The following is a 25,000-nucleotide window of genomic DNA, read 5'->3' as shown; positions in this document are numbered from 1 at the left end:
ACTACTAATAATACTACTAATACTATTACAGGGGCGACAGGGTTCCCGGTTCGATTCCCGCTCCTCCCAGGCAGCGTGTCGATGTGTCCTTGAGCAAGACACTTAACCCCTAATTGCTCCCGATGAGCAGGTTGGCACCTTGCATGGTTGCCTCCGCCATCGGTGTGTGAATGTGTGAGTGAATGTGTGAGTGAATGGGTAAAATGTGAGTAATAAATTGTAAAGCGCTTTGGATAAAAGCGCTATATAAAAAAGCAGCCATTTACCATTTATTACTACTATTACTACTATTACTACTAATAGGTAGAGGCGACAGTGGGAGGTAGAGCAATCGTCTGGCAATCCGGAGGTTCCCGGTTCGATTCTCGCTCCTCCCGGGCAGCGTGTCGATGTGTCTTTGAGCAAGACACTTAACCCCTACTTGCTCCCGATGAGCAGGTTGGCACCTTGCATGGTTGCCTCCGCCATCGGTGTGTGAATGTGTGAGTGAATGTGTGAGTGAATGGGTAAAATGTGAGTAACAAATTGTAAAGCGCTTTGGATAAAAGCGCTATATATATAAAAAAAAAAAAAAAAAAAAAAAAAAAGCAGCCATTCATATTACTACTATTACTACTATTACTACTAATACTACTACTATTACTACATCTACTGCTACTACTGCTACTAACTGCAAATGTATCAATGGACAGGACATACTTTTCATACCAGATCCTCTCTTCCATACTGACAGGTGTCCTCCTCAACATCCAGACTTATTTCCAAATAAATGACGGCACAGCAGGACTCCTGCAGACAGGTAGGCTGACGCGTCCCGTCCTTAAAGAGTCCCTTCAGCTGAGAAACAGCTAATCCTCACTACGCAACATTAATTTCACATATTTGATAACCGAGACAACTTAAATAATAATAATAATAAAGGGGCACGAAATACAACATTGATATATTTTGCACATAATCTCAAATTCAGAGTTATTATACGTTTGAATATCTCGGGATTCTGAATCCTTGTGTTGTGTTAATTACAGGGAAAACAAAGAAAAATAGATGAATTAATGATAGTTCAAATGAAAGTAATGGATGTGTGCAAAACAGTTTAGACTGAGCCTTGGGATATGTGTGAGATTATGTGCAAAATAAATCAATGTCCCTAAGAAAATGCTAAAATCAGATGTGTGTCTTTATACCTGTATCACTGTACATATTAATACTACAAATCTGATTAGCACCATTACTCAGTAGTAGTAATTTATATATTTTATACCCAGTTTAATCACGTGTACATTGTATATTACTATTGCACTTTACTGTTACATTTGCACTCTGGTTGGATGCCAAACGTCTTTCCGTTGTACTGTACTTGTGCTGTATGATGACAATACATTTGAATCTAATCTAATCTAATAACATGCAGAAACAACTGCAAAATGAAAGTGAATGAAGGATTACACAGAGGATTACTGGGGCGAAGGTGGCTCAGGAGGTAGAGCAGTCGTCTGGCAATCCGGAGGTTCCCGGTTTGATTCCCACTCCTCCTGGGCAGCGTGTCGATGTGTCCTTGAGCAAGACACTTAACCCCTATATGCTCCTGATGAGCAGGTTGGCACCTTGCATGGTTGCCTCCGCCGTCGGTGTGTGAATGTATGTGTGAATGTGTGAATGTGTGAGTGAATGGGTAAAATGTGACTAACAAATTGTAAAGCGCTTTGGATAAAAGCGCTATATAAAAAAGCAGCCATTTACCCTTTAAACCAGGGAGGGGCAACTATGCGGCCCCAGCCCCCAGGCCAATATTTATAAAAAAAAATAAAAAAAAAAGAGTTGGCAGTTGACTATGGCTCCTTTCGATCGATTAGTCGACTATTTGACTAGTAGGGGTCAGCCCTAGTGTGGACATATTCAACGCTGTTGAAAGTGCCGTGCAGCAATATGGGGGTTTTGATAAACTGTCCGCTGTTGTTACCGATGGAGCACCGGCAATGAAAGGAAAACGCACAGGATTCGCCAGGCTTCTAAGGCAGAGTGGCGTTGAGTGTCCAATTCTCGAAGTCAACTTCCTGCCTGTTGTTGCTAGGCAACTGCAGCGTGGGGGGTAACTGCCCCGCCTCGTACATTGTGTACGGTTCATTTAGTGCAGAAACGGATCGTTAAAGCGTCAAATTAAAGACTATCAAGCGGAATTTTCTTCAGTCCTTCACAATGCCAAAGAGCTGCTGTGTTACGCGTTGTACTAATGACAAAAACAGAAATCCAAATCGCAAGTTTTATACCATTACGGAGGAAAAGGTGGCTGGTGGCTAACGTTCGGCTAACTCGCTCTGTGTTGTGGTCGTGGTAGCTACATGCTAAGCTAACGTTAATTACATAATATCGAACCGATAGGAGCTTATCTTATCTAATCTTACGTGGATGTTTGATCGGGTAGTGGCACACGTGGTACCACCACGTAAGATTAGATAAGATAAGCTCCTATCGGTTCGATATTATGTAATTAACGTTAGCTTAGCATGTAGCTACCACGACCACAACACAGAGCGAGTTAGCCGAACGTTAGCCACCAGCCACTTTTTCCTCCGTGATGCATCAGCTGGTATTATATAAAACTTGCGATTTGGATTTCTGTGTTCGTTATTAGTACAAAACGTAACACAGCAGCTTCAATTTGGGTATTCGAGAGATGGCCATGTCTGCAGACTGTGTTTTGTATGGACATTATGTCAAGTCAATCAGGGGGAGATCTTTGACTCATATCTCGCCTTAGAATCACCAGAAAGGCTTTCGAAATAGTGAAATGCCATGTTGGCCTCAATATTTTCAAAACAAATCGTATGAAAATGTTATGAAATGAACAAGAATGTGATTAAACATGTAATAAAAACGGAGCTCAATGCATGGATTTGATGGTAGAAATCCGTATGGTCCCCCTATACCAAGATGGCGGCGGTCTCGTGACATCAGAGTGTCTTCGAGAATGCTGCACTGCATTATATACATCAAGTAAGTTCGCTAACATAATTTCCATCTATTGTGGGTCACTAATAATGACCAATGCGAGTCGAGTGTAGTCAAATTATATGCGAGAGTCGTTAAATCGTTTTTATTTTTTTTTTATCTGATATAGGAGGCTCTCTGTGCCAAGAAGCTTAACTACAGCCATGTTATGGATTTGGTTACCAAGGTCACCAATCTAATTCGTGGAGGCAACAGGTCACTAAACCATAGAAAGTGTGTCTCCTTTTTGGAAGAGATGGACACTGATTATGGTGACTTGCAGCTACACACAGAAATCCGATGGCTGAGCCGTGGGAAGTGCTTGGAGAGTTTTTTTGCGCTGCGTAAAGAAATCCCCACATTCTTGGATGAGCAACTGACGAGCGACACAAGCGCATACTGCACTAAACTCATAGATACAGCGTTTCTCTGTGACATGGCCTTTCTCACGGATATCACTTCGCACCCTAATCGCCTCAATTTGCAGTTGCAGGGAAGAAATGAAACGGTATCGGATCTCTATGCACACATGAACGCCTTTAAGATGAAACTTGCCCTTTTCAAACATTGCCTTTTATCTGACCACCCGGACTTGTCCACACACTTTTCTGCATGTGAAGAAATGCGCACAGAGATGCGCACAGCTGACCCCAAATATAAGGACACATTCGGAAAGTACAGGAAACACTGCAAATGCAATTCAATGATCGGTTTGAAGATTTCAACGGCATGCAGTCACGGATAGCGCTGTTTGCCGGCTCCCTCACCGCTACGGTGTCAGAGCAGCCCCCACCGTTGCAGCTTGAACTGTGCGAGCTACAGTCAGATCCTTTTTTTCAAGCAAAGAGAAATGAGAGGGGAATTTCGTTTTGGAAACTGTTACCTGAGCCCCGCTTCCCACTCCTCAGGGACTTTGCCCTCTCTATGGCCAGTATGTTTGGGAGCACATACATATGTGAGAGCAATTTCTCAAACATGAAGCACATCAAGTCAAAGGAGAGAAACAGGCTGTCAGATTAAACATTATTTCATCTGATGCAGATTGCATGCACAAACATTGAAGTTGACATTCCTGCTATTGTGCGCCAACAAGAGAGACTACAAGTGTCTCATTAAAGACAGGGGGGGGGGGTGATGAAGAGGTGTAGAGGGGGGGAAGGAGATGATGAAGAGGTGTAGAGAGGGGGGGGGAGATGATGAAGAGGTGTAGAGAGGGGGGGAGATGATGGAGAGGTGTAGAGAGGGGACCATTATTATTATTATTATTATTATTATTATTATTATTATTATTATTATTATTATTATTATTATTATTATTATTATTATTATTATTATTATTATTATTATTATTATTATTATTATTATTATTATTATTATTATTATTATTATTATTATTATTATTATTATTATTATTATTATAACCATTATTGACCCACTGTGGGGCGAGGGTGAATGTCATGCCAGTTTGATAAAGGGTCAATGGGAGGCATATAGTATTGCACTTTACTTTACTTGCACTTTACTTGTTTACGTTTGTAGTGTTCAGATAACACTAATAACACAAACACAAAGCAGCATTCCTGCTGCATTTCACTACAACAGTAAATCAAAAGTGCAATAATAAATTATTTTGTTAAATGTATAAACTTGTATCCTGCTACTAAACAAAACATTCCTGAATGCTTCATATCCATAACATGCATTTCAGTGTTATAATGTTTTGTTTAGTAGCAGGATAAAAGTTTATACATTTAACAAAATCATTTATTATTGCACTTTTGATTTACTGTTGTAGTGAAATGCAGCAGGAATGCTGCTTTGTGTTTGTTGAGCAGTGGGCTTTAAGTTCATACATTTATTTTATTAGAAGCCTTAATTATAATTGATCATTTTTGTATATATTTGGGGTTACACAGCAATACTTTTAAATGCAGCTGTTTATAAATTCATAAAGTTGAAATTGCATTACGAAATGCATTTGAAATGGAATAAAAACAAAGTTACAACAAATTATAATTGTTTATATACCTTATTTATCACATCTGAGACTATTATGGGCTATTTGAGTGATGGGGTACTACTGGCGGGACTGCCGATAAACAATGCGGCCCCCCAGATTGATTGTGGAAATGTTGTGGCCCTCACCATATACAAAGTTGCCCACCCCTGCTTTAAACCCTGATGGAGCTTTAGATTTCCCCTTAAAAAACGAACTCTTCCGAGAGCAATGTCGTCCACACGTTCTTTATCTGCAGGTCCATACGCTGAGCTACTGTACATCTCATATGTCACGACCGATACAACCTTACATGGCACGTTATGTCAGTGCCATTATATCACCATTAAAGGAACATGCCAACATTTTGGGAAATTAGCTTATCGTCTTCTCCAGAGAGCGACAATGATAATAATAATAATATTTACTGGCATTTATATAGTGCTTTTCTAGACACTCAAAGCGCTTTACAATGTAGGGTGTAAATTGCCTCCTTCACCACCACTGGTAGCACCCAACCTTGGGCTACGCAGGCTTAATGGCTACCATACACTGGCACCCGGCACACATCACACTACACAATGGCTGAACGGCTAGAACAAGAAGATAGATACCAGTTTCCTCTCTGTGCGTTCAGTAGAAAGCCATCTGGCTGCACATTAGCCTAGCTTAGCACAATGAATGGAAGCGGACAGTGCCGGTTAGCCTTCGGGAGAGGTGTTAGTTGGACAATGCCTATAGGCTAACCGGCACTGTCCGCTTCCATTCATTGTGCTAAGCTAGGCTAACGTGCAGCCAGATAGCTTTCTACTGAACCCACAGAGAGGAATTTCCACTGCGAAGCGGCATTTAGCTGGTTTATCTGGGCCTAAGGGTCTCACACAGACGGCTTAGTATGGCTGAGCAGAGTGTTCCTGTTAAAGAGAACATTGAGCCTGAAATAGGACTCAACATGGCCTACGAAAGGACCAAAAACCCACAATGCATTTCTCCTACTTACCGGTCTGGTCTGTCCAGTCTGCACCAGGTTAGAGCTCGTATCCAGAAGGCAAAGAACTCCATTGTTGTCCAAAAACCATTAAAACAAGTCAGTCACACAGAGTCGCACCGTTTGTTTGGGTCAGTTATGATTCATCGCTGTGATGAACTGCGTACAATAAGTGACGGCGGTCGCCTTGGAAGTAGTTCCGGACGGTTCAGGTAGACTTGAGGTGATCGTAGTCACCTTATAAAGTAATTTCAGGGGGGGAAAACAAGATCTTTGCAGGTCTGATGTATATTTGACCACGTGATGCTGACATAAACCATGTAATATGCAAATGTACCCCACAATACGGCAATGCTATTGGCTGTTTTACTTTTAAATGCATCCACACAATCAATAATGCCCCATCAACATGTCAATAATGTGTTAATACAAACAAAAATGTCAACATTATTCTTTGCCAAATTTTACATTGTGCAGATTCCTGCGTTTATACATCCATATCACGCTCATAAACATCACAGTTTGGTTGAACAGGGATTGATCACTGCAGATCATTTTACAAGTCGATAATAATAATAATAATGGATTGGATTTATATAGCGCTCTTCGTGACACCCCAGAGACCCCAGAGCGCTTACAGAGTCCATTATTCGTTCATACACAGTCATACCGGTGGTGGTAAGCTACAATTGCAGCCAGAGCTGCCCTGAGGCAGACTCACGGAAGCGTGGCGAATAATCATCGCCTACGGCCCCTCCGACCACCACCAACATTCATTCACATGCATACACATTCATACGAGGCAAGTAGGTTAAGTGTCTTGCCCAAGGACACAACGGCAGTGGGATGGACATGGGCTTGAGCGGGATTCGAACCACCAACCCTTCGATCATTGGACGACCCGCTCTACCCCTGAGCCACGCCGCCCCACGTGGCTAAGGTCGTCGTGTATTTGTATTATTTGGCTGTTTTTTTATTCATGGTTTTATGATGGCTTCCTCATAATGCATCTTAATGCACTTACAGTTTTCATCTGCAGTTTCCTGCTCCTGGCTCCCATCTTCGGTTACCTAGGCGACCGCTACAACAGGAAGTACATCATGGTCGGCGGCCTGATCGTGTGGCTCATCACGACCTTCATCAGCTCCTTTGTCTCAGAGTCGGTAATTTACAAAAAAAAAAATATTATTACTAGGGATGTCCGATATTATCGGCCGATATTGGCATAAAAATATATCGTAAAATATCGGTATCGATTTAAAAAATATATATAAGAAATATTTATTTTTACATTTCTATAACCTTTATTTACCCAGGCAAGCAAGTAAGAACAAATTCAGATTTTATTTATTGTCAAAAGTATGCATAATGTTGTGTTAATTCCTGCTCATTTTAACTGTTCTTCTTTTTACTTATTTTATTCCAGAATGTATGTTTGTAAGTGCGAATAACACTTTATAATAAAATATAAAAAACAAGAGATATGTAATGTTAATTACCTGAAATTATTCCGTTTTTGGGGGGGGGGGGGGGGGGGGGGGGGGGGCGGGCGGGACCCTGCATATATCGGTATCGGTTGATATCAGTTGATATCGGTATCGGAAATTAAGAGTTGGACAATATCGGTATATCGGTATCGGTAAAAAAGCCAATATCGAGCATCCCTAATTATTTCGTTTATTTGAATAGCACATTATTCAACAGTAATGACACAGAGTACCACCAATGTAAAGATGCCAGTGTTAGCTGGGTAGCTAGTTTTCAACTGCAGTCCCTAGGCAAGATGTTAATGTCAGGTAAAAACAGAATAGAGAGAGAGAGACATTTTGAGAGCATAATTATAACAGTATTTGAATATAACAGCATCGTTAAAAGTGGTTTTAGATACATCATTTGCTTTTGGCAAAGTGGGGAAAATACAGAATAGGATGGGAGAATAAACTAAAGAATACAGGGAAGAAAAATGCAAGACAGGGACGATGTAACATCAGCAACATGTAGGCATGCAGACAGACAGACAGACAGACAGACAGACAGACAGACAGACAGACAGACAGACAGACAGACAGACAGACAGACAGACAGACAGACAGACAGACAGACAGACAGACAGACAGACAGACAGACAGACAAGACAGACAGACAGACAGACAGACAGACAGACAGACAGACAGACAGACAGACAGACAGACAGACAGACAGACAGACAGACAGACAGACAGACAGACAGACAGACAGACAGACAGACAGACAGACAGACAGACAGACAGACAGACATTGACAGACATTAAGTAACACACACTATTAATTAACTACTAACACACACAAAGTAACACACAGACTAACAGGCACAGAGATAAAGGCTTGAGAGGCAGGGGAAGTGGCAGGGCTAGTTGTTGCCTGGTTATGTAATAATAACCATGTTTTGAAAGTGAGCTTGAGTTCATTAATATACGTGATGAAAATAACCTCCCTAGTGTCTCCACCTACTGCCAATATTATGGGATGTTCTTACCATCTCCTCCAGAGTGAAGACAAGAAGAGAGATACCAATCTCCTCTCTGTTCGTTCACTCGAAAGCTATCCGTCCGCAAACTAGCTTAGCGCAAAAGAATGGAAGCGGATACGGACCATTAGCCTAGCTTAAAACTCCGGGAGAGGTGTTTTTGGCCAACAGCTAGGCTAGCTGATCCATATACGCTTCCATTGAATTGTGCTAAGATAGGCTGGTTTGCAGCCTAAATAAAGTAAATATAATTTGGGGAAAACCCTTAAAAATCCCCCTTGTGACATAAGGCCCCAAGCCTCCAGTTGAGATTCTATTGGTGACGGACTAACCTGATAAGCTGCCATGACGCCATGGCCCCATGACAGCTGTTAGCAGAGAAGATGCAATTATTACATCATCACACTGGGTTGTGATCAGACAGGAAATGATTATTGTGCAATTGTGGTCCCAGTTTAGAGCAGAGGTGTCTTTGGCCAACAGCTTGGCTATAGCTTGTCTGTATCCGCTTTCATTTATTTGTGCTAAGCTAGGCTAACTTGCAGCCGGATAGCTCTTCCACTGAACGCAACAGAGAGGAAATCCGGATCTACCTTCTTGTCTTGACTGGTTGTGTCTGTGACGTCTCTTGGTTGTGTCTCTGTGATGTCTCTTGAGAGGTGGTTGTGTCTCTGTGACGTCTCTTGAGAGGTGGTTGTGTCTCTGTGACGTCTCTTGAGAGGTGGTTGTGTCTGTGACGTCAGATGTGTGTCTCTGGTTGTGTCTGTGTCGTTCTCAGCACTTTGGGCTCCTGGTGCTGATGAGGGCTCTGGTGGGCACCGGGGAGGCGAGCTACTGCACCATCGCCCCCACCATCATCGCAGACCTGTTCTCCGGAGCCCAGAGGACCGTCATGATCTCCGTCTTCTACATCTTCATCCCCGTCGGGAGGTTAGAACCTTCCGATGACCAGACGAGCGCTCGACCTCCTGAGCCACTGTCGCCCCCAATTGTATAGCACCTTTCATACAAGAATTGCAGCAGCAAAGTGCTTCGCAACAGTAATATAGACATACTGTACGTGAATAAATATAGACCTGATGGACTAGACTCTTCCGTGTGTTATGTAGTGCTGTGTCGTGCTGTGCAGTATTTGTGTATTTATTGTGTCATGTTGTGCTGTATTATTTATCTATTGCTGGGAAGGGGGGGGGGGGGGGGGTAAATGTATCTATGTTCCAGTTGTATGTACTATATATCCAGAGCTTCCATACACTCTGTAGTACTGATCACAAATACCACCAACCTGGATGTGTGGCAATAAAGGTATCTTGTATCTTGTATAAGTATAGACATACAGGCATAAAATGAGCATAACATTGGCATACATATTGACAGGCATAAAATGAGCATAAAATGTACAGAATAAAAGCAATGCATAATACCCATATAAAGGTTTACTAGAGTTAAACTATAGTACTATAGTTATTTTTTCTCCATTGTGTACAAATTACATACTGTAATGAATCACTAGGAATAACCCTATCGGTATATGGTGGCTGGGTAGTGTAGAGGTCTAAGCACTAGAGTGGCTGGGTAGTGTAGAGGTCTAAACACTGGAGCGGCTGGGTAGTGTAGAGGTCTAAACACTAGAGTGGCTGGGTAGTGTAGAGGTCTAAACACTAGAGTGGCTGGGTAGTGTAGAGGTCTAAACACTAGAGTGGCTGGGTAGTGTAGAGGTCTAAACACTGGAGTGGCTGGGTAGTGTAGAGGTCTAAACACTAGAGTGGCTGGGTAGTGTAGAGGTCTAAGCACTAGAGTGGCTGGGTAGTGTAGAGGTCTAAACACTGGAGCGGCTGGGTAGTGTAGAGGTCTAAACACTAGAGTGGCTGGGTAGTGTAGAGGTCTAAGCACTAGAGTGGCTGGGTAGTGTAGAGGTCTAAACACTGGAGTGGCTGGGTAGTGTAGAGGTCTAAGCACTAGAGTGGCTGGGTAGTGTAGAGGTCTAAATACTAGAGAGGCTGGGTAGTGTAGAGGTCTAAACACTGGAGGCTGGGTAGTGTAGAGGTCTAAACACTAGAGAGGCTGGGTAGTGTAGAGGTCTAAACACTAGAGAGGTTGGGTAGTGTAGAGGTCTAAACACTAGAGAGGCTGGGTAGTGTAGAGGTCTAAACACTAGAGAGGCTGGGTAGTGTAGAGGTCTAAACACTAGAGAGGCTGGGTAGTGTAGAGGTCTAAACACTAGAGTGGCTGGGTAGTGTAGAGGTCTAAACACTAGAGTGGCTGGGTAGCGTAGAGGTCTAAACACTGGAGAGGCTGGGTAGTGTAGAGGTCTAAACACTAGAGTGGCTGGGTAGTGTAGAGGTCTAAACACTGGAGTGGCTGGGTAGTGTAGAGGTCTAAACACTGGAGTGGCTGGGTAGTGTAGAGGTCTAAACACTAGAGTGGCTGGGTAGTGTAGAGGTCTAAACACTAGAGTGGCTGGGTAGTGTAGAGGTCTAAACACTGGAGTGGCTGGGTAGTGTAGAGGTCTAAACACTGGAGTGGCTGGGTAGTGTAGAGGTCTAAACACTGGAGTGGCTGGGTAGTGTAGAGGTCTAAACACTGGAGAGGCTGGGTAGTGTAGAGGTCTAAACACTAGAGTGGCTGGGTAGTGTAGAGGTCTAAACACTGGAGTGGCTGGGTAGTGTAGAGGTCTAAACACTAGAGTGGCTGGGTAGTGTAGAGGTCTAAACACTAGAGTGGCTGGGTAGTGTAGAGGTCTAAACACTAGAGAGGCTGGGTAGTGTAGAGGTCTAAACACTAGAGTGGCTGGGTAGTGTAGAGGTCTAAACACTAGAGTGGCTGGGTAGTGTAGAGGTCTAAACACTAGAGTGGCTGGGTAGTGTAGAGGTCTAAACACTAGAGTGGCTGGGTAGTGTAGAGGTCTAAACACTAGAGTGGCTGGGTAGTGTAGAGGTCTAAACAAGAGTGGCTGGGTAGTGTAGAGGTCTAAACACTGGAGTGGCTGGGTAGTGTAGAGGTCTAAACACTGGAGTGGCTGGGTAGTGTAGAGGTCTAAACACTGGAGTGGCTGGGTAGTGTAGAGGTCTAAACACTGGAGAGGCTGGGTAGTATAGAGGTCTAAACACTGGAGTGGCTGGGTAGTGTAGAGGTCTAAACACTGGAGTGGCTGGGTAGTGTAGACTGAGTCTAAACACTGGAGTGGCTGGGTAGTGTAGAGGTCTAAGCACTAGAGTGGCTGGGTAGTGTAGAGGTCTAAACACTGGAGTGGCTGGGTAGTGTAGAGGTCTAAACACTGGAGTGGCTGGGTAGTGTAGACTGAGTCTAAACACTGGAGTGGCTGGGTAGTGTAGAGGTCTAAGCACTAGAGTGGCTGGGTAGTGTAGAGGTCTAAACACTAGAGTGGCTGGGTAGTGTAGAGGTCTAAACACTGGAGTGGCTGGGTAGTGTAGAGGTCTAAACACTGGAGTGGCTGGGTAGTGTAGAGGTCTAAACACTGGAGTGGCTGGGTAGTGTAGAGGTCTAAACACTAGAGTGGCTGGGTAGTGTAGAGGTCTAAACACTGGAGTGGCTGGGTAGTGTAGAGGTCTAAACACTGGAGTGGCTGGGTAGTGTAGAGGTCTAAACACTAGAGTGGCTGGGTAGTGTAGAGGTCTAAACACTGGAGTGGCTGGGTAGTGTAGAGGTCTAAACACTGGAGTGGCTGGGTAGTGTAGAGGTCGAAGGGCTTTAGTCATCATTTGAACAACAACAGTTCTAACATGTTGGGTGATTTTACATGAACACACAAACAAAAACCAGATGTGTATTGTACTGAATCTTTCCTCTCCTGTGTATTCCAGCGGTCTTGGATACATAGCGGGATCGTCAGTAGCGCGGCTCACGGGAGACTGGCGCTGGGCCCTCCGGGTAAGAACACCTATATATTGTACACATCCTCATACACTAAGTACACATTTAAGTACACATGTTATACTTATTTTACATGTGCACTTTTTTGTAAATCTTTAGCAAATTTCAAGCCAATGTTGTGCTCATTTTATGCCTGTCTTTTTTGTTACTGATGTGAAGCACTTTGAGCTGCAATACTTGTATGAAAGGTGCTATACAAATACAGTTTATTATTATTATTATTATTATTATTATTATTATTATTATTATTATTATTATTATTATTATTATTATTATTATTATTATTATTATTATTATTATTATTATTATTATTATTATTATTATTATTATTATTATTATTATTATTATTATTATTATTATTATTATTATTATTATTATTATTATTATTATTATTATTATTATTATTATTATTATTATTATTATTATTATTATTATTATTATTATTATTATTATTATTATTATTATTATTATTATTATTATTATTATTATTATTATTATTATTATTATAATAATAATAATTATTATTATTATTATTATTATTATTATTATTATTATTATTATTATTATTATTATTATTATTATTATTATTATTATTATTATTATTATTATTATTATTATTATTATTATTATTATTATTATTATTATTATTATTATTATTATTATTATTATTATTATTATTATTATTATTATTATTATTATTATTATTATTATTATTATTATTATTATTATTATTATTATTATTATTATTAATATTATCCTCACCGTCTTGACATAGAGAGATATACCCTAGCGTGTTTTCTGCGTTGTCAGCTCAAAAGTCTATTATTATTATTATTATTATTATTATTATTATTATTATTATTATTATTATTATTATTATTATTATTATTATTATTATTATTATTATTATTATTATTATTATTATTATTATTATTATTATTATTATTATTATTATTATTATTATTATTATTATTATTATTATTATTATTATTATTATTAATATTATCCTCACCGTCTTGGCATAGAGAGATAGCATGTTTTCTGTGTCGTCAGCTCAATCCTATCCTGGGTGTAATTGGACTCGTCCTGCTGGTCATCTTTTGCCCCAACCCCCCCCGGGGGGCAGCAGAGAGCCACGGACAGGGCCAGGGCGTAGTAACGCAGAGCTCGTACAAAGAGGACGTCAAGTACCTCCTGCAAAAGTAGGTGAAGAAATTCACCATGTTCATTACTGAGTTAGTCTTCTATTCATGCATGTTAATTACTAAGATAGTCTTCTATTAATTCATGTTAACAACTGAGTTAGGCCCAGTCCACACGAACGCAGGATTTTATGTAACCGCAATTTAATGTTCGCGTTGCACTGTTTCGTCGACACGCAACAGGGTTTTTGGAACACTGCAACCGTGATTATTTGAAACTGGAGTCCAGGGTGAAGTTTTGGGCGAATCCTGGTTTCAGTGGTTGCGTGTGGTCATAGTAACCAAGATTATTTCCAGTGTTTTTACGGCAGAGTGTCGCAAACAATAACAACCGAACAGGGCCCTATTCCCCGTACCTGGTTCAACTACAACTAAGTCGATCAAAAGTCCCATTATCCAGATTCAATTAACCCGATGTTTGAATCCGGGATTTTCCTGTTCCTCGAACGCTGATTCAGTCTCGTTCATTCGAACCAGACTTGAGACTCAGGATAATTGCGCGCGGCCGCCTCAGCTGAAAAGACAGCAGGTGTCGATCGCAGAAATCCTGATTTTCTAACGGCATTGATTGATTGATTGATTTACAACTTTATTAACAGATTGCAGAATGGGTACAATGCAGTACGGCTCAATAGCCTCACAGACAAGTTAAATGCATAATCTATAGGCTAATTTTAAGTCCCTCATTACCCCAATCAATCAGATTATATTTCTTTAAACGTGCCTGCTGGCAGTAGGCTTATGGAATGAATAATCAAATGAGATCTTGCTAGCGAAAATAATTAGTTCAACTCTTTCAGAATAAGGATAAAAACAAGCCCAAATAGTATATCTAATTGATACGAATTATATCATGAGGATATCTGTACTGTATGTGCTTAGGTATTATGTACTATATAAATACATGGTTTCCAAAGAGAGGCTTGGAGGGAGGCTTGCAGTTACACTATTAATCAGGTGTTAATCTGTTTCGGACCTAATCCATACATGCATTGAATTGATTACCCTTTGGTTTATACCAGTGGCACCTCATGTTCATCATCAGATAACAGTGCTTGAAAAGATAAATGCATTTTCTCAAATTCATTCATCAAAAACGTCAAAGGCTCATTCAATTTATCAAGTCACGTCACGTCATCAAATCCATCAAACAGCGCATCTCCTCATATATTTTAATCCCAGTTACAATATCACAATAATGTGTGACACTGTCACAGTGACAGTGATACAATTAAATACTCCACAGATTCAGATTCCTCATAATTCATATCCACAATCCGCGCATAGACGCTTCATATGCTTGAATGAAACGCATCCGGGTGCTCCGTTAAGCAAATACACAGCGAAGAATATTAAACTAATCAGAGCCAAACACCCGATAGGTTTCATTCATTAAAAATATCCCAGCGGGATTCACATTTGCAATGATCCGTTTAGTCCGTTATTAAAATAACTGTGTGTGTCGCGAGCGCCGTATCCGTATAAATATGACGTGCATTATATAGGACAAAGTAAATTCATAGGCTGAATATGATTTATTATCAGCATTTTAGGTAGACCTATTATTTTACATTTCAAACAAAGCACAAAAACATAATTCAGAATGGCATAATGGGATCTAGACTGTGAAAATTATTTCAGGAAGCGAGCTGGGATTTCTTTGTGAGGGTGTGGCCATGCAGGTTATCCAGCTAACTGAACTAAACCCTGCTCTGGAACAGGTTCAAACTTTCTGATCTGTTACCATGGCGATTTAGACAATCCGACGTCGGGGAACGGAAATGTCTAGCTTAAGTCAAGCTATGCTGAAAATTATCCGGCTAACTCAGTTAGCCAGGTACGGGGAATAGGGCCCAGGGCCATATTTGGAACAAATACATCCTGTGTACCGTGTATCAGTTTTGTATTTGTTTGTGCTACTTTTGGAAGTGGGGGAGTGCACCTACTGGCTGTGACTGACGATGAACATTCAATGACTATTTGAAAGGAGTTAGGGAGAAGCATTACCCCTGCACTACAACCCTTCTGTGTAAACAGTATGTGCAAGAAACTCTGCGGCCCAACCTTGCTATTATTATTATTATTTTGTCTTTTCTTCGTCTTTAGAAAAATGTAAGAGATTCACGAGACACAAGTTAGAATGATCATAAATGAGTGTAAAAATATGTAACAAAAAACGTTGATACATTTTGATTAAATTAGATTTGATTAGGTCAGATCAGATTCAAATCAGATCAAATCAAATATATTTGTATTTGTAAGGCCCGACAACACATGTTAATGTCCCCATGGGCCGGACACGTCTTCTTTAAACAAGTCAAGAAGAAACAATGAATCAAGAACAAAACAAAAACACCATAAAGTCGAAAGAATTTAAAATAAATAAAATAAATGCAACACTCCCAGACATACCCCACGCGAAGGTACGGAAAAACTCACTAAAACCTAGCAATAGGAACAAATGCACCACAGGCAATGTGGAGGAGAGAAACCTTAGAAGGGCCGTTCAAGGGGGGATCTCCCTTCTTAGATGTCGGTGATAGTAGTCTTGCAATAAAACAGGTGAAACAGTTGGTAAGCATGCACCAGTGTACAGTACAACAAAAATAAGTTACTCTGGCATCAAAACAGAGTGCAAATGTAACAATAAAGTGCAACAGCAATATGCAATGTACAGATGATTAAACTGGGTATAAGATATATAAATTAGGGATGTCCGATATTATCGGCCGACCGATATTATCGGCCGATATCGGCAGTAAAATGTGATATCGGAAAATATCGGTATCGGTTTAAAAAAAGAAAAAAACAATAACAATATTTGTTATATATATATCCAGTGAAATTATTAGTTACCTGAAATTATTCCGTTTTTTGGGGGGGGAAACCCTGCATATATCGGTATCGGTTGATATCGGTTGATATCGGTATCGGAAATTAAGAGTTGGACAATATCGGAATATCGGTATCGGTAAAAAAGCCAATATCGAGCATCCCTAATATAAATGTGTACTACTGAGTGCTAATCAGGTGTATATACAGTACGGAGTTATAATATTATGTACAGTGATGAAGACAATAAAGACACTATGGTAGTAAGTAAGTCATACTGGCCAGCAGCGTAACTAAGAGTATAGGTAAGGGATATGGACAGATATATATATAGTAATATCTACAGAAATGTAAAAATTATTATATGCAGGTATGTACAGACAGATGTGGGACAAACCTGGTTAAATAAAGGCTAAAAAAAAAAGAATATATATATATATATATATATATACAGTATATATAAATGGTATATACAACATTATTGTAAATGCTATCATACAGAGTTATATGTGTTATATGCGGGTTTTAATTAGAAGTACAAGGTAAATAGAAGGTAAATAGAAGGATTATATGCAGGTATATTATATATTGTATTTATATTTGATGCCTAGTGGATATTCCAGTACTAACGACACAGACAACACAGTGCAGCACGGGGATGGGTTTTAGCTTTGATAGCCAGCCCTCTTGAACCGCCTCCTCCCCTCTCCCCCTCCTCCCCTCTCCCCCTCTTTCCCTCTCCCCCTCCTCCCCTCTCCGCCTCCTTTCCTCTCCCCCTCTTTCCCTCTCCCCCTCCTCCCCTCTCCTCCTCCTCCCCTCTCCCCCTCTCCCCTCTCCCCCTCCTTCCCTCTCCCCCTCCTCCCCTCTCCCCCTCCTTCCCTCTCCCCCTCCTCCCCTCTCCCCCTCCTCCCCTCTCCCCCTCCTCCTCTCTCCGCCTCCTCCCCTCTCCCCCTCCTCCCCCCTCCTCCCCTCTCCCCCTCCTTCCCTCTCCCCCCTCCTCCCCCCTCCTCCCCTCTTCCCTCTCCGCCTCCTCCTCTCTCCTTCCCTCTCCCCCCTCCTCCCCTCTCCTTCCCTCTCCCCCTCCTCCCCCCCCCTCTCCGCCTCCTTCCCTCTCCCCCCTCCTCCCCCCTCCTCCCCTCTTCCCTCTCCCCCTCCTCCCCCCTCCTCCCCCCTCCTTCCCTCTCCCCCCTCCTCCCCTCTCCCCCCTCCTCCCCTCTCCCCCCTCCTCCCCCCTCCTCCCCTCTTCCCTCTCCCCCTCCTCCCCCCTCCTCCCCCCTCCTTCCCTCTCCCCCCTCCTCCCCTCTCCCCCCTCCTCCCCCCTCCTTCCCTCTCCCCCCTCCTCCCCTCTCCCCCCTCCTTCCCTCTCCCCCCTCCTCCCCCCTCCTCCCCTCTTCCCTCTCCGCCTCCTCCTCTCTCCTTCCCTCTCCCCCCTCCTCCCCTCTCCTTCCCTCTCCCCCTCCTCCCCCCCCCTCTCCGCCTCCTTCCCTCTCCCCCCTCCTCCCCCCTCCTCCCCTCTTCCCTCTCCCCCTCCTCCCCCCTCCTCCCCCCTCCTTCCCTCTCCCCCCTCCTCCCCTCTCCCCCCTCCTCCCCTCTCCCCCCTCCTCCCCCCTCCTCCCCTCTTCCCTCTCCCCCTCCTCCCCCCTCCTCCCCCCTCCTTCCCTCTCCCCCCTCCTCCCCTCTCCCCCCTCCTCCCCTCTCCCCCCTCCTCCCCCCTCCTTCCCTCTCCCCCCTCCTCCCCTCTCCCCCCTCCTTCCCTCTCCCCCCTCCTCCCCCCTCCTCCCCTCTTCCTTCTCCGCCTCCTCCTCTCCAGTAAGAGCTACGTCTGGTCCTCGCTGGGAGTGACGGCCATGGCCTTCATGACCGGAGCTCTGGCTTTCTGGACGCCGACCTTCCTGTACAGAGCCCAGGTCGCCCAGGGGACGCAACCCCCGTGTACCAAGGAGCCCTGCGACACCACGGACAGGTACGACCTATGACCTTTGACCCGTGTCGCTCTCTGTTTACCTTTTCTCTCCAGTAGCTGGAGAAATAACGGCTGCAGAACACGAGAACTGCTAGGAATGTTTGACCACTAGGTGTGTCTGACTCTTAACCACCAACACTCGCCTACAGCCTTTCTACTATTACCCTGCCCATACCTGTACCTCCCCTCCCCCATGCTGCTATGACGCCCACATTTCCCCCAAGGGGATCAATAAAGTAATATCTTATCTTATCTTTCTTCAAACTTGATTAACTTGTTGTGGAATAACAAATATATACAACGTATATCAAATGTCTTCCCACACACACACACACACACACACACACACACACACACACACACACACACACACACACACACACACACACACACACACACACACACACACACACACACACACACACACACACACACACACACATGCACGCACGCACGCACGCACGCACGCACGCACGCACGCACGCACGCCCACACACACACACACACACACATTGATACTATTGTTACCTTGTATATTATATATATATATATGTGTGTTTCATTACATGTATATATATATATACATTCATACCAATTATTCGCCTGTTCTATTCTCCATACATCTATCATCCATTGCAACACTATATTATCACCGACATCCAGTTGGGGGATCCCCCTTTGAACAGCCCATCTGAGGTTTCTCTCCTCCACGCCACCTGTGGTGCTTTCCCCCCTATTGCTAGGTTTTTAGTGAGTCGTTCCTTATCTTCATTGGGGAAAGTCTGGGAGTGTCGCATATTTGGATTTTACGGTGGTTTTTGTTTTTGATCCTTTGTGATGTTTCTTCTTGACTTGTACAAGAAGACCTGTAGGCCTACAGACCATGGGGGCTATTCCATGTGATCTCGGGCTACGCAAATACATTTGATGTGATTTGATTTGGCGCTGGCGCGTCACCACTAGGGATGGGCGTGAGTAATCGATTACTCGTAGCTATGACAAAAATCGATCTTAAATTATTAATAATTTTAATGATTTTTTTTATATATAGGCTATAATTTTTTTTTTTTTTTATATATATTTGTTTCACATGTATGTGTAAGATTATAACTGTTTGTTGGTTTCCTTAATTAAACATATACATGAATGAACAAAATTAAGTAAAAGAAAATAAATAAATAAATAAAAACATAAAGATTAGTTTTTCCCCCCTTTTCCAGTAATACACGATCACTCGAGTATAGCATGCGATCAATCGATCTGGATTCTTCTTAAAAATGCCCATCCCTAGTTGCCACAGCGCCCCCTATATGCCGTTTGTTTAGTGAAAGCCCTGCTCTACACATGTGCTGACATTCAACCCTGTATTTTATTCAAACGTAATGATATCGCTGTTTGTCTCCCGTCGTCCATAGTTACATCTTCGGCGCGGTGACGGTGGTGACGGGGATCGTGGGCGTGTGTCTCGGCTCCTACCTCTCCAGGAAGCTCAGGGCCAGGTTCCCCAGCGCCGACCCGGTGATCTGCGCCGCGGGCATGCTGGGCTCGGTGCCGTGCCTCTTCTTCGCCGTCACCCTGGCCTCCAGCAGCATCCCGGCTACTTATGTAGGAAACACACCTCCTCCTGGTCCTTCTCTGTCTCACCCTGAACAGATCTCATTTCCTGAGAACTTTGGCCTCATTAGTAGAGGCGTAAAAACAATTTTATGATTAGGGATGTCCGATATTATTGGCCGATATTGGCATTAAAATGTGATATCGGAAATTATCGGTATCGGTTTAAATTCTTTATTTTTTTTTTTATTTTTTTTTTTTTTTTTTACATTTATTTCACCTTTATTTACTCAGGCAAGCAAGTAAGAACAAATTCTGATTTTATTTATTGTCAAAAGTATGCATAATGTTGTGTTAGTTCCATGACAAGAGATAGATAATGTTAATTACCTGAAATTATTCCATTTTTTGGGGGGGGGAACCCTGCGTATATCGGTATCGGTTGATATCGGTATCGGAAATTAGTTGGACAATATCGGTATATCAGTATCGGTAAAAAAGCCAATATTGAGCATCCCTAATTATGATACATTAGATTAGATTAGTTTAGATGTGTTTAGTTTAGATTTGATTTGATTTGATTTGATTAGTTTAGTTTAGTTTAGTTTAGTTTAGTTTAGTTTAGTTTAGTTTAGTTTAGTTTAGTTTAGTTTAGTTTAGTTTAGTTTAGATTAGATTAGATTAGATTACATTAGATTATATTAGATTACATTAGATTTACATGCTATACTATGTTATTTGATACTTATCTTGTCTAGCACAGTCTCTGGAGCGTAACAGTAAGAAGCATTTTGTATAAAAGTATTCTGTACTTCTGTATGACAACTATTAAAGAAACTTGAAACTTGATTAGATTAGATTAAATGTATTGTCATCATACAGCACAAGTACAGTACAACCAAAATAAGTTTGGCATCCAACCAGAGTGCAAATGTAACAGTAAAGTGCAATAGTAATATACAATGTACAGGTGATTAACCTGGGTATACAATATCTAAATTAGTACTACTAATTCTAATTCAAATTGACTTGACTTGACCAGAGGATTTGACGTGACATCATTCACCCTTCAGGTCTATCCCACAGTGCAATGGGGCGCAGTTTCAGTTAGGAAATGAAAATGCTTGAAAATATTTAGTAACATTATAGCTAACAAAACAGTTGGTAGCATTTCGATCATTGGCAACAGTTAGTCATAACAGTTGGTAGCATTTCGATCTTTGGCAACAGTTAGTCATAACAGTTAGTAGCATTTCGATCTTTGGCAACAGTTAGTCATAACAGTTGGTAGCATTTCGATCTTTGGCAACAGTCATAAGAGTTGGTAGCTAATCCTCTACTCACTACAAAACTTGAAGTCCTTAAAATGACTTTAATTTCCCCTTAATTTAGTTTTATTATGTGTTCTTTCAGCTGTTCATTGCCTTGGGAGAAACACTGTTGTCACTCAACTGGCCCATTCTGGCAGACATTCTTCTGGTGAGCTGGAACACTATCTTTCTGTCTGTCTGTCTGTCTGTCTGTCTGTCTGTCTGTCTGTCTGTCTGTCTGTCTGTCTGTCTGTCTGTCTGTCTGTCTGTCTGTCTGTCTGTCTGTCTGTCTGTCTGTCTGTCTGTCTGTCTGTCTGTCTGTCTGTCTGTCTGTCTGTCTGTATGTCTGTCTGTCTGTCTGTCTGTCTGTCTGTCTGTCTGTCTGTCTGTCTGTCTGTCTGTCTGTCTGTCTGTCTGTCTGTCTGTCTGTCTGTCTGTCTATCTATCTATCTATCTATCTATCTATCTATCTATCTATCTATCTATCTATCTATCTATCTATCTATCTATCTATCTATCTATCTATCTATCTATCTATCTATCTATCTATCTATCTATCTATCTATCTATCTATCTATCTATCTATCTATCTATCTATCTATCTATCTATCTATCTATCTATCTATCTATCTATCTATCTGTCTATCTGTCTATCTGTCTATCTGTCTATCCGTCTATCCGTCTGTCCGTCTGTCCGTCTGTCCGTCTGTCCGTCTGTCCGTCTGTCCGTCTGTCTGTCTGTCTGTCTGTCTGTCTGTCTGCCTGCCTGTCTGTCTGTCTGTCTTGGAGTCACTGTTCTGTGACACCTGTGTCTTCCAGTACGTCGTCGTGCCGACCAGGAGGGCCACGGCGGAGGCTCTGCAGATCACGGTGTGCCACCTCCTCGGAGACGCAGGAAGTCCTTATCTGCTCGGAGCGGTGAGAGACACAATGGAGTGCTGTGATTAGACGAGAGAGACATTCCACGAATGCGTAAAACCGCAGCGCGGGAACCGTTGACTGCTTAGTGACGTGGAACTATCCCTCCTAGTTACACACACACACAGTCCTCATATCCCTCCTACATACACACAGTCCTCATATCTCTCCTAGTTACACACAGTCCTCATATCCCTCCTAGTTACACACAGTCCTCATATCCCTCCTAGTTACACACAGTCCTCAAATCCCTCCTAGTTACACACAGTCATCATATCCCTCCTAGTTACACACAGTCCTCATATCCCTCCTAGTTACACACAGTCCTCAAATCCCTCCTAGTTACACACAGTCATCATATCCCTCCTAGTTACACACAGTCCTCAAATCCCTCCTAGTTACACATACACACAGTCCTCATATCCCTCCTAGTTACACATACATTACACACAGTCCTTATATCCCTCCTAGTTACAGATACACAGTCCTCATATCCCTCCTAGTTACACACACACACACACACAGTCCTTATATCCTCCTAGTTACACATACACACAGTCCTCATATCCCTCCTAGTTACACACACACACACAGTCCTTATATCCTCCTAGTTACAGATACACAGTCCTTATATCCCTCCTAGTTACACATACACACAGTCCTCATATCCCTCCTAGTTACACATACACACAGTCCTCATATCCCTCCTAGTTACACACAGTCCTCATATCCCTCCTAGTTACACACACAGTCCTCATATCCTTCCTAGTTACACACAGTCCTCATATCCTCCTAGTTACACACAGTCCTCATATCCCTCCTAGTTACACACAGTCCTCATATCCCTCCTAGTTACACACAGTCCTCATATCCCTCCTAGTTACACACAGTCATCATATCCCTCCTAGTTACACATACACACAGTCCTCATCATATCCCTCCTAGTTACACACAGTCCTCATATCCCTCCTAGTTACACACACAGTCCTCATATCCCTCCTAGTTACACACAGTCCTCATATCCTCCTAGTTACACACAGTCCTCATATCCCTCCTAGTTACACACAGTCCTCATATCCCTCCTAGTTACACACACAGTCCTCATATCCTCCTAGTTACACACAGTCCTCATATCCCTCCTAGTTACACACAGTCCTCATATCCCTCCTAGTTACACACAGTCCTCAAATCCCTCCTAGTTACACACAGTCATCATATCCCTCCTAGTTACACACAGTCCTCATATCCCTCCTAGTTACACACAGTCCTCAAATCCCTCCTAGTTACACACAGTCATCATATCCCTCCTAGTTACACACAGTCCTCAAATCCCTCCTAGTTACACATACACACAGTCCTCATATCCCTCCTAGTTACACATACATTACACACAGTCCTTATATCCCTCCTAGTTACAGATACACAGTCCTCATATCCCTCCTAGTTACACACACACACACACACACACAGTCCTTATATCCTCCTAGTTACACATACACACAGTCCTCATATCCCTCCTAGTTACACACACACACACACAGTCCTTATATCCTCCTAGTTACAGATACACAGTCCTTATATCCCTCCTAGTTACACATACACACAGTCCTCATATCCCTCCTAGTTACACACAGTCCTCATATCCCTCCTAGTTACACACACAGTCCTCATATCCCTCCTAGTTACACACAGTCCTCATATCCTCCTAGTTACACACAGTCCTCATATCCCTCCTAGTTACACACAGTCCTCATATCCCTCCTAGTTACACACAGTCCTCATATCCCTCCTAGTTACACACAGTCATCATATCCCTCCTAGTTACACATACACACAGTCCTCATCATATCCCTCCTAGTTACACACAGTCCTCATATCCCTCCTAGTTACACACACAGTCCTCATATCCCTCCTAGTTACACACAGTCCTCATATCCTCCTAGTTACACACAGTCCTCATATCCCTCCTAGTTACACACAGTCCTCATATCCCTCCTAGTTACACACACAGTCCTCATATCCTCCTAGTTACACACAGTCCTCATATCCCTCTTAGTTACACACAGTCCTCATATCCAGGGCCGCCTCAGGGGGTGTGCGAGCAGTGCGGTCGCACAGGGCCTCGCGGGAAGGGGGGCCTCGCAAAAAAAAAAAAAAAAAAAAAATTATTATTTTTTTTTATTTATTTTTTTTATTTTTTTTTTATTTTTTTGCGAGGCCCCCCTTCCCGCGAGGCCCTTTTTCATCACAGACCTAAAATCTAGTTTTGCTTATATGCTTATATATTTCACATTAGACACGTTTGTAGAATGACTTGTTCCTGGGTCTGCACCTGGGTCACTATTGGAGCTCTGGTGCTCTGCAGCAGGCATTGGTTTCAATGAGGGGAGGGGTTACACTATTCTAAAGCGTCTGACTATTCCGCGCGTGCAGCATTGGAGTTTATCCCAGACAAGGTGAAGAGGACATCGTTCGGCAGATGGACTGAAGATGAAAGTTGTTGCATGTTAGACAGTTCAGTCAGGCTAGCCATCCCGGCTAAAGACAGGGACAGCTAGTTAGCTTTAGCTACGTTATAATATTGAGTGCTAACGTGTGGTTCAGTCGGGATAGCCATGATGCTGTCGGCTAGTAGCTAGCTTAGCTAACGGCTAACTAGCGTTAGCTAGCCTATCCAGAGGAGCGAGGCGAGGCGAGTGGATGTCTTTTCAAAAGAAGGAGAAGAGAACTTGTGAGCAGATAAATCTGTTAGGCAGCAATACGCCGAAAGGTGTCCAGTCTGCCGGAAAGTACTCGAAGAAGATGAAGAAGAAATTACACCGTGGGGCCAAGAAAGTCTCCTTCCA

General features: G+C 42.5%; 1 protein-coding gene across 1 annotated transcript in view; it reads left to right on the top strand.

The window, feature by feature from the left end:
• The window catches only part of spns3 (SPNS lysolipid transporter 3, sphingosine-1-phosphate (putative)), a gene marked incomplete at its 3' end in the record, with an annotated part of 34,555 nt that overhangs the window by 7,779 nt on the left and 1,776 nt on the right, over positions 1 to 25,000 (top strand). The window contains exons 3-11 of the mRNA XM_084320574.1: positions 734 to 799; positions 7,002 to 7,138; positions 9,260 to 9,411; positions 12,306 to 12,372; positions 13,429 to 13,577; positions 18,220 to 18,372; positions 19,788 to 19,977; positions 21,340 to 21,405; positions 22,056 to 22,154. Of these exons, the coding sequence (XP_084176700.1) occupies positions 734 to 799; positions 7,002 to 7,138; positions 9,260 to 9,411; positions 12,306 to 12,372; positions 13,429 to 13,577; positions 18,220 to 18,372; positions 19,788 to 19,977; positions 21,340 to 21,405; positions 22,056 to 22,154 (1,079 nt within the window). The remainder of the gene's footprint in view (positions 1 to 733; positions 800 to 7,001; positions 7,139 to 9,259; positions 9,412 to 12,305; positions 12,373 to 13,428; positions 13,578 to 18,219; positions 18,373 to 19,787; positions 19,978 to 21,339; positions 21,406 to 22,055; positions 22,155 to 25,000) is intronic.

The sequence above is a fragment of the Notolepis coatsorum genome (genome assembly GCF_963971535.1).
Source record: "Notolepis coatsorum genome assembly, chromosome: 8".
Lineage (NCBI taxonomy): Eukaryota > Metazoa > Chordata > Actinopteri > Aulopiformes > Paralepididae > Notolepis > Notolepis coatsorum.
The sequence above is the reverse complement of the archived record's forward strand: the minus strand, read 5'-3'. Positions and strand labels throughout refer to the sequence as shown.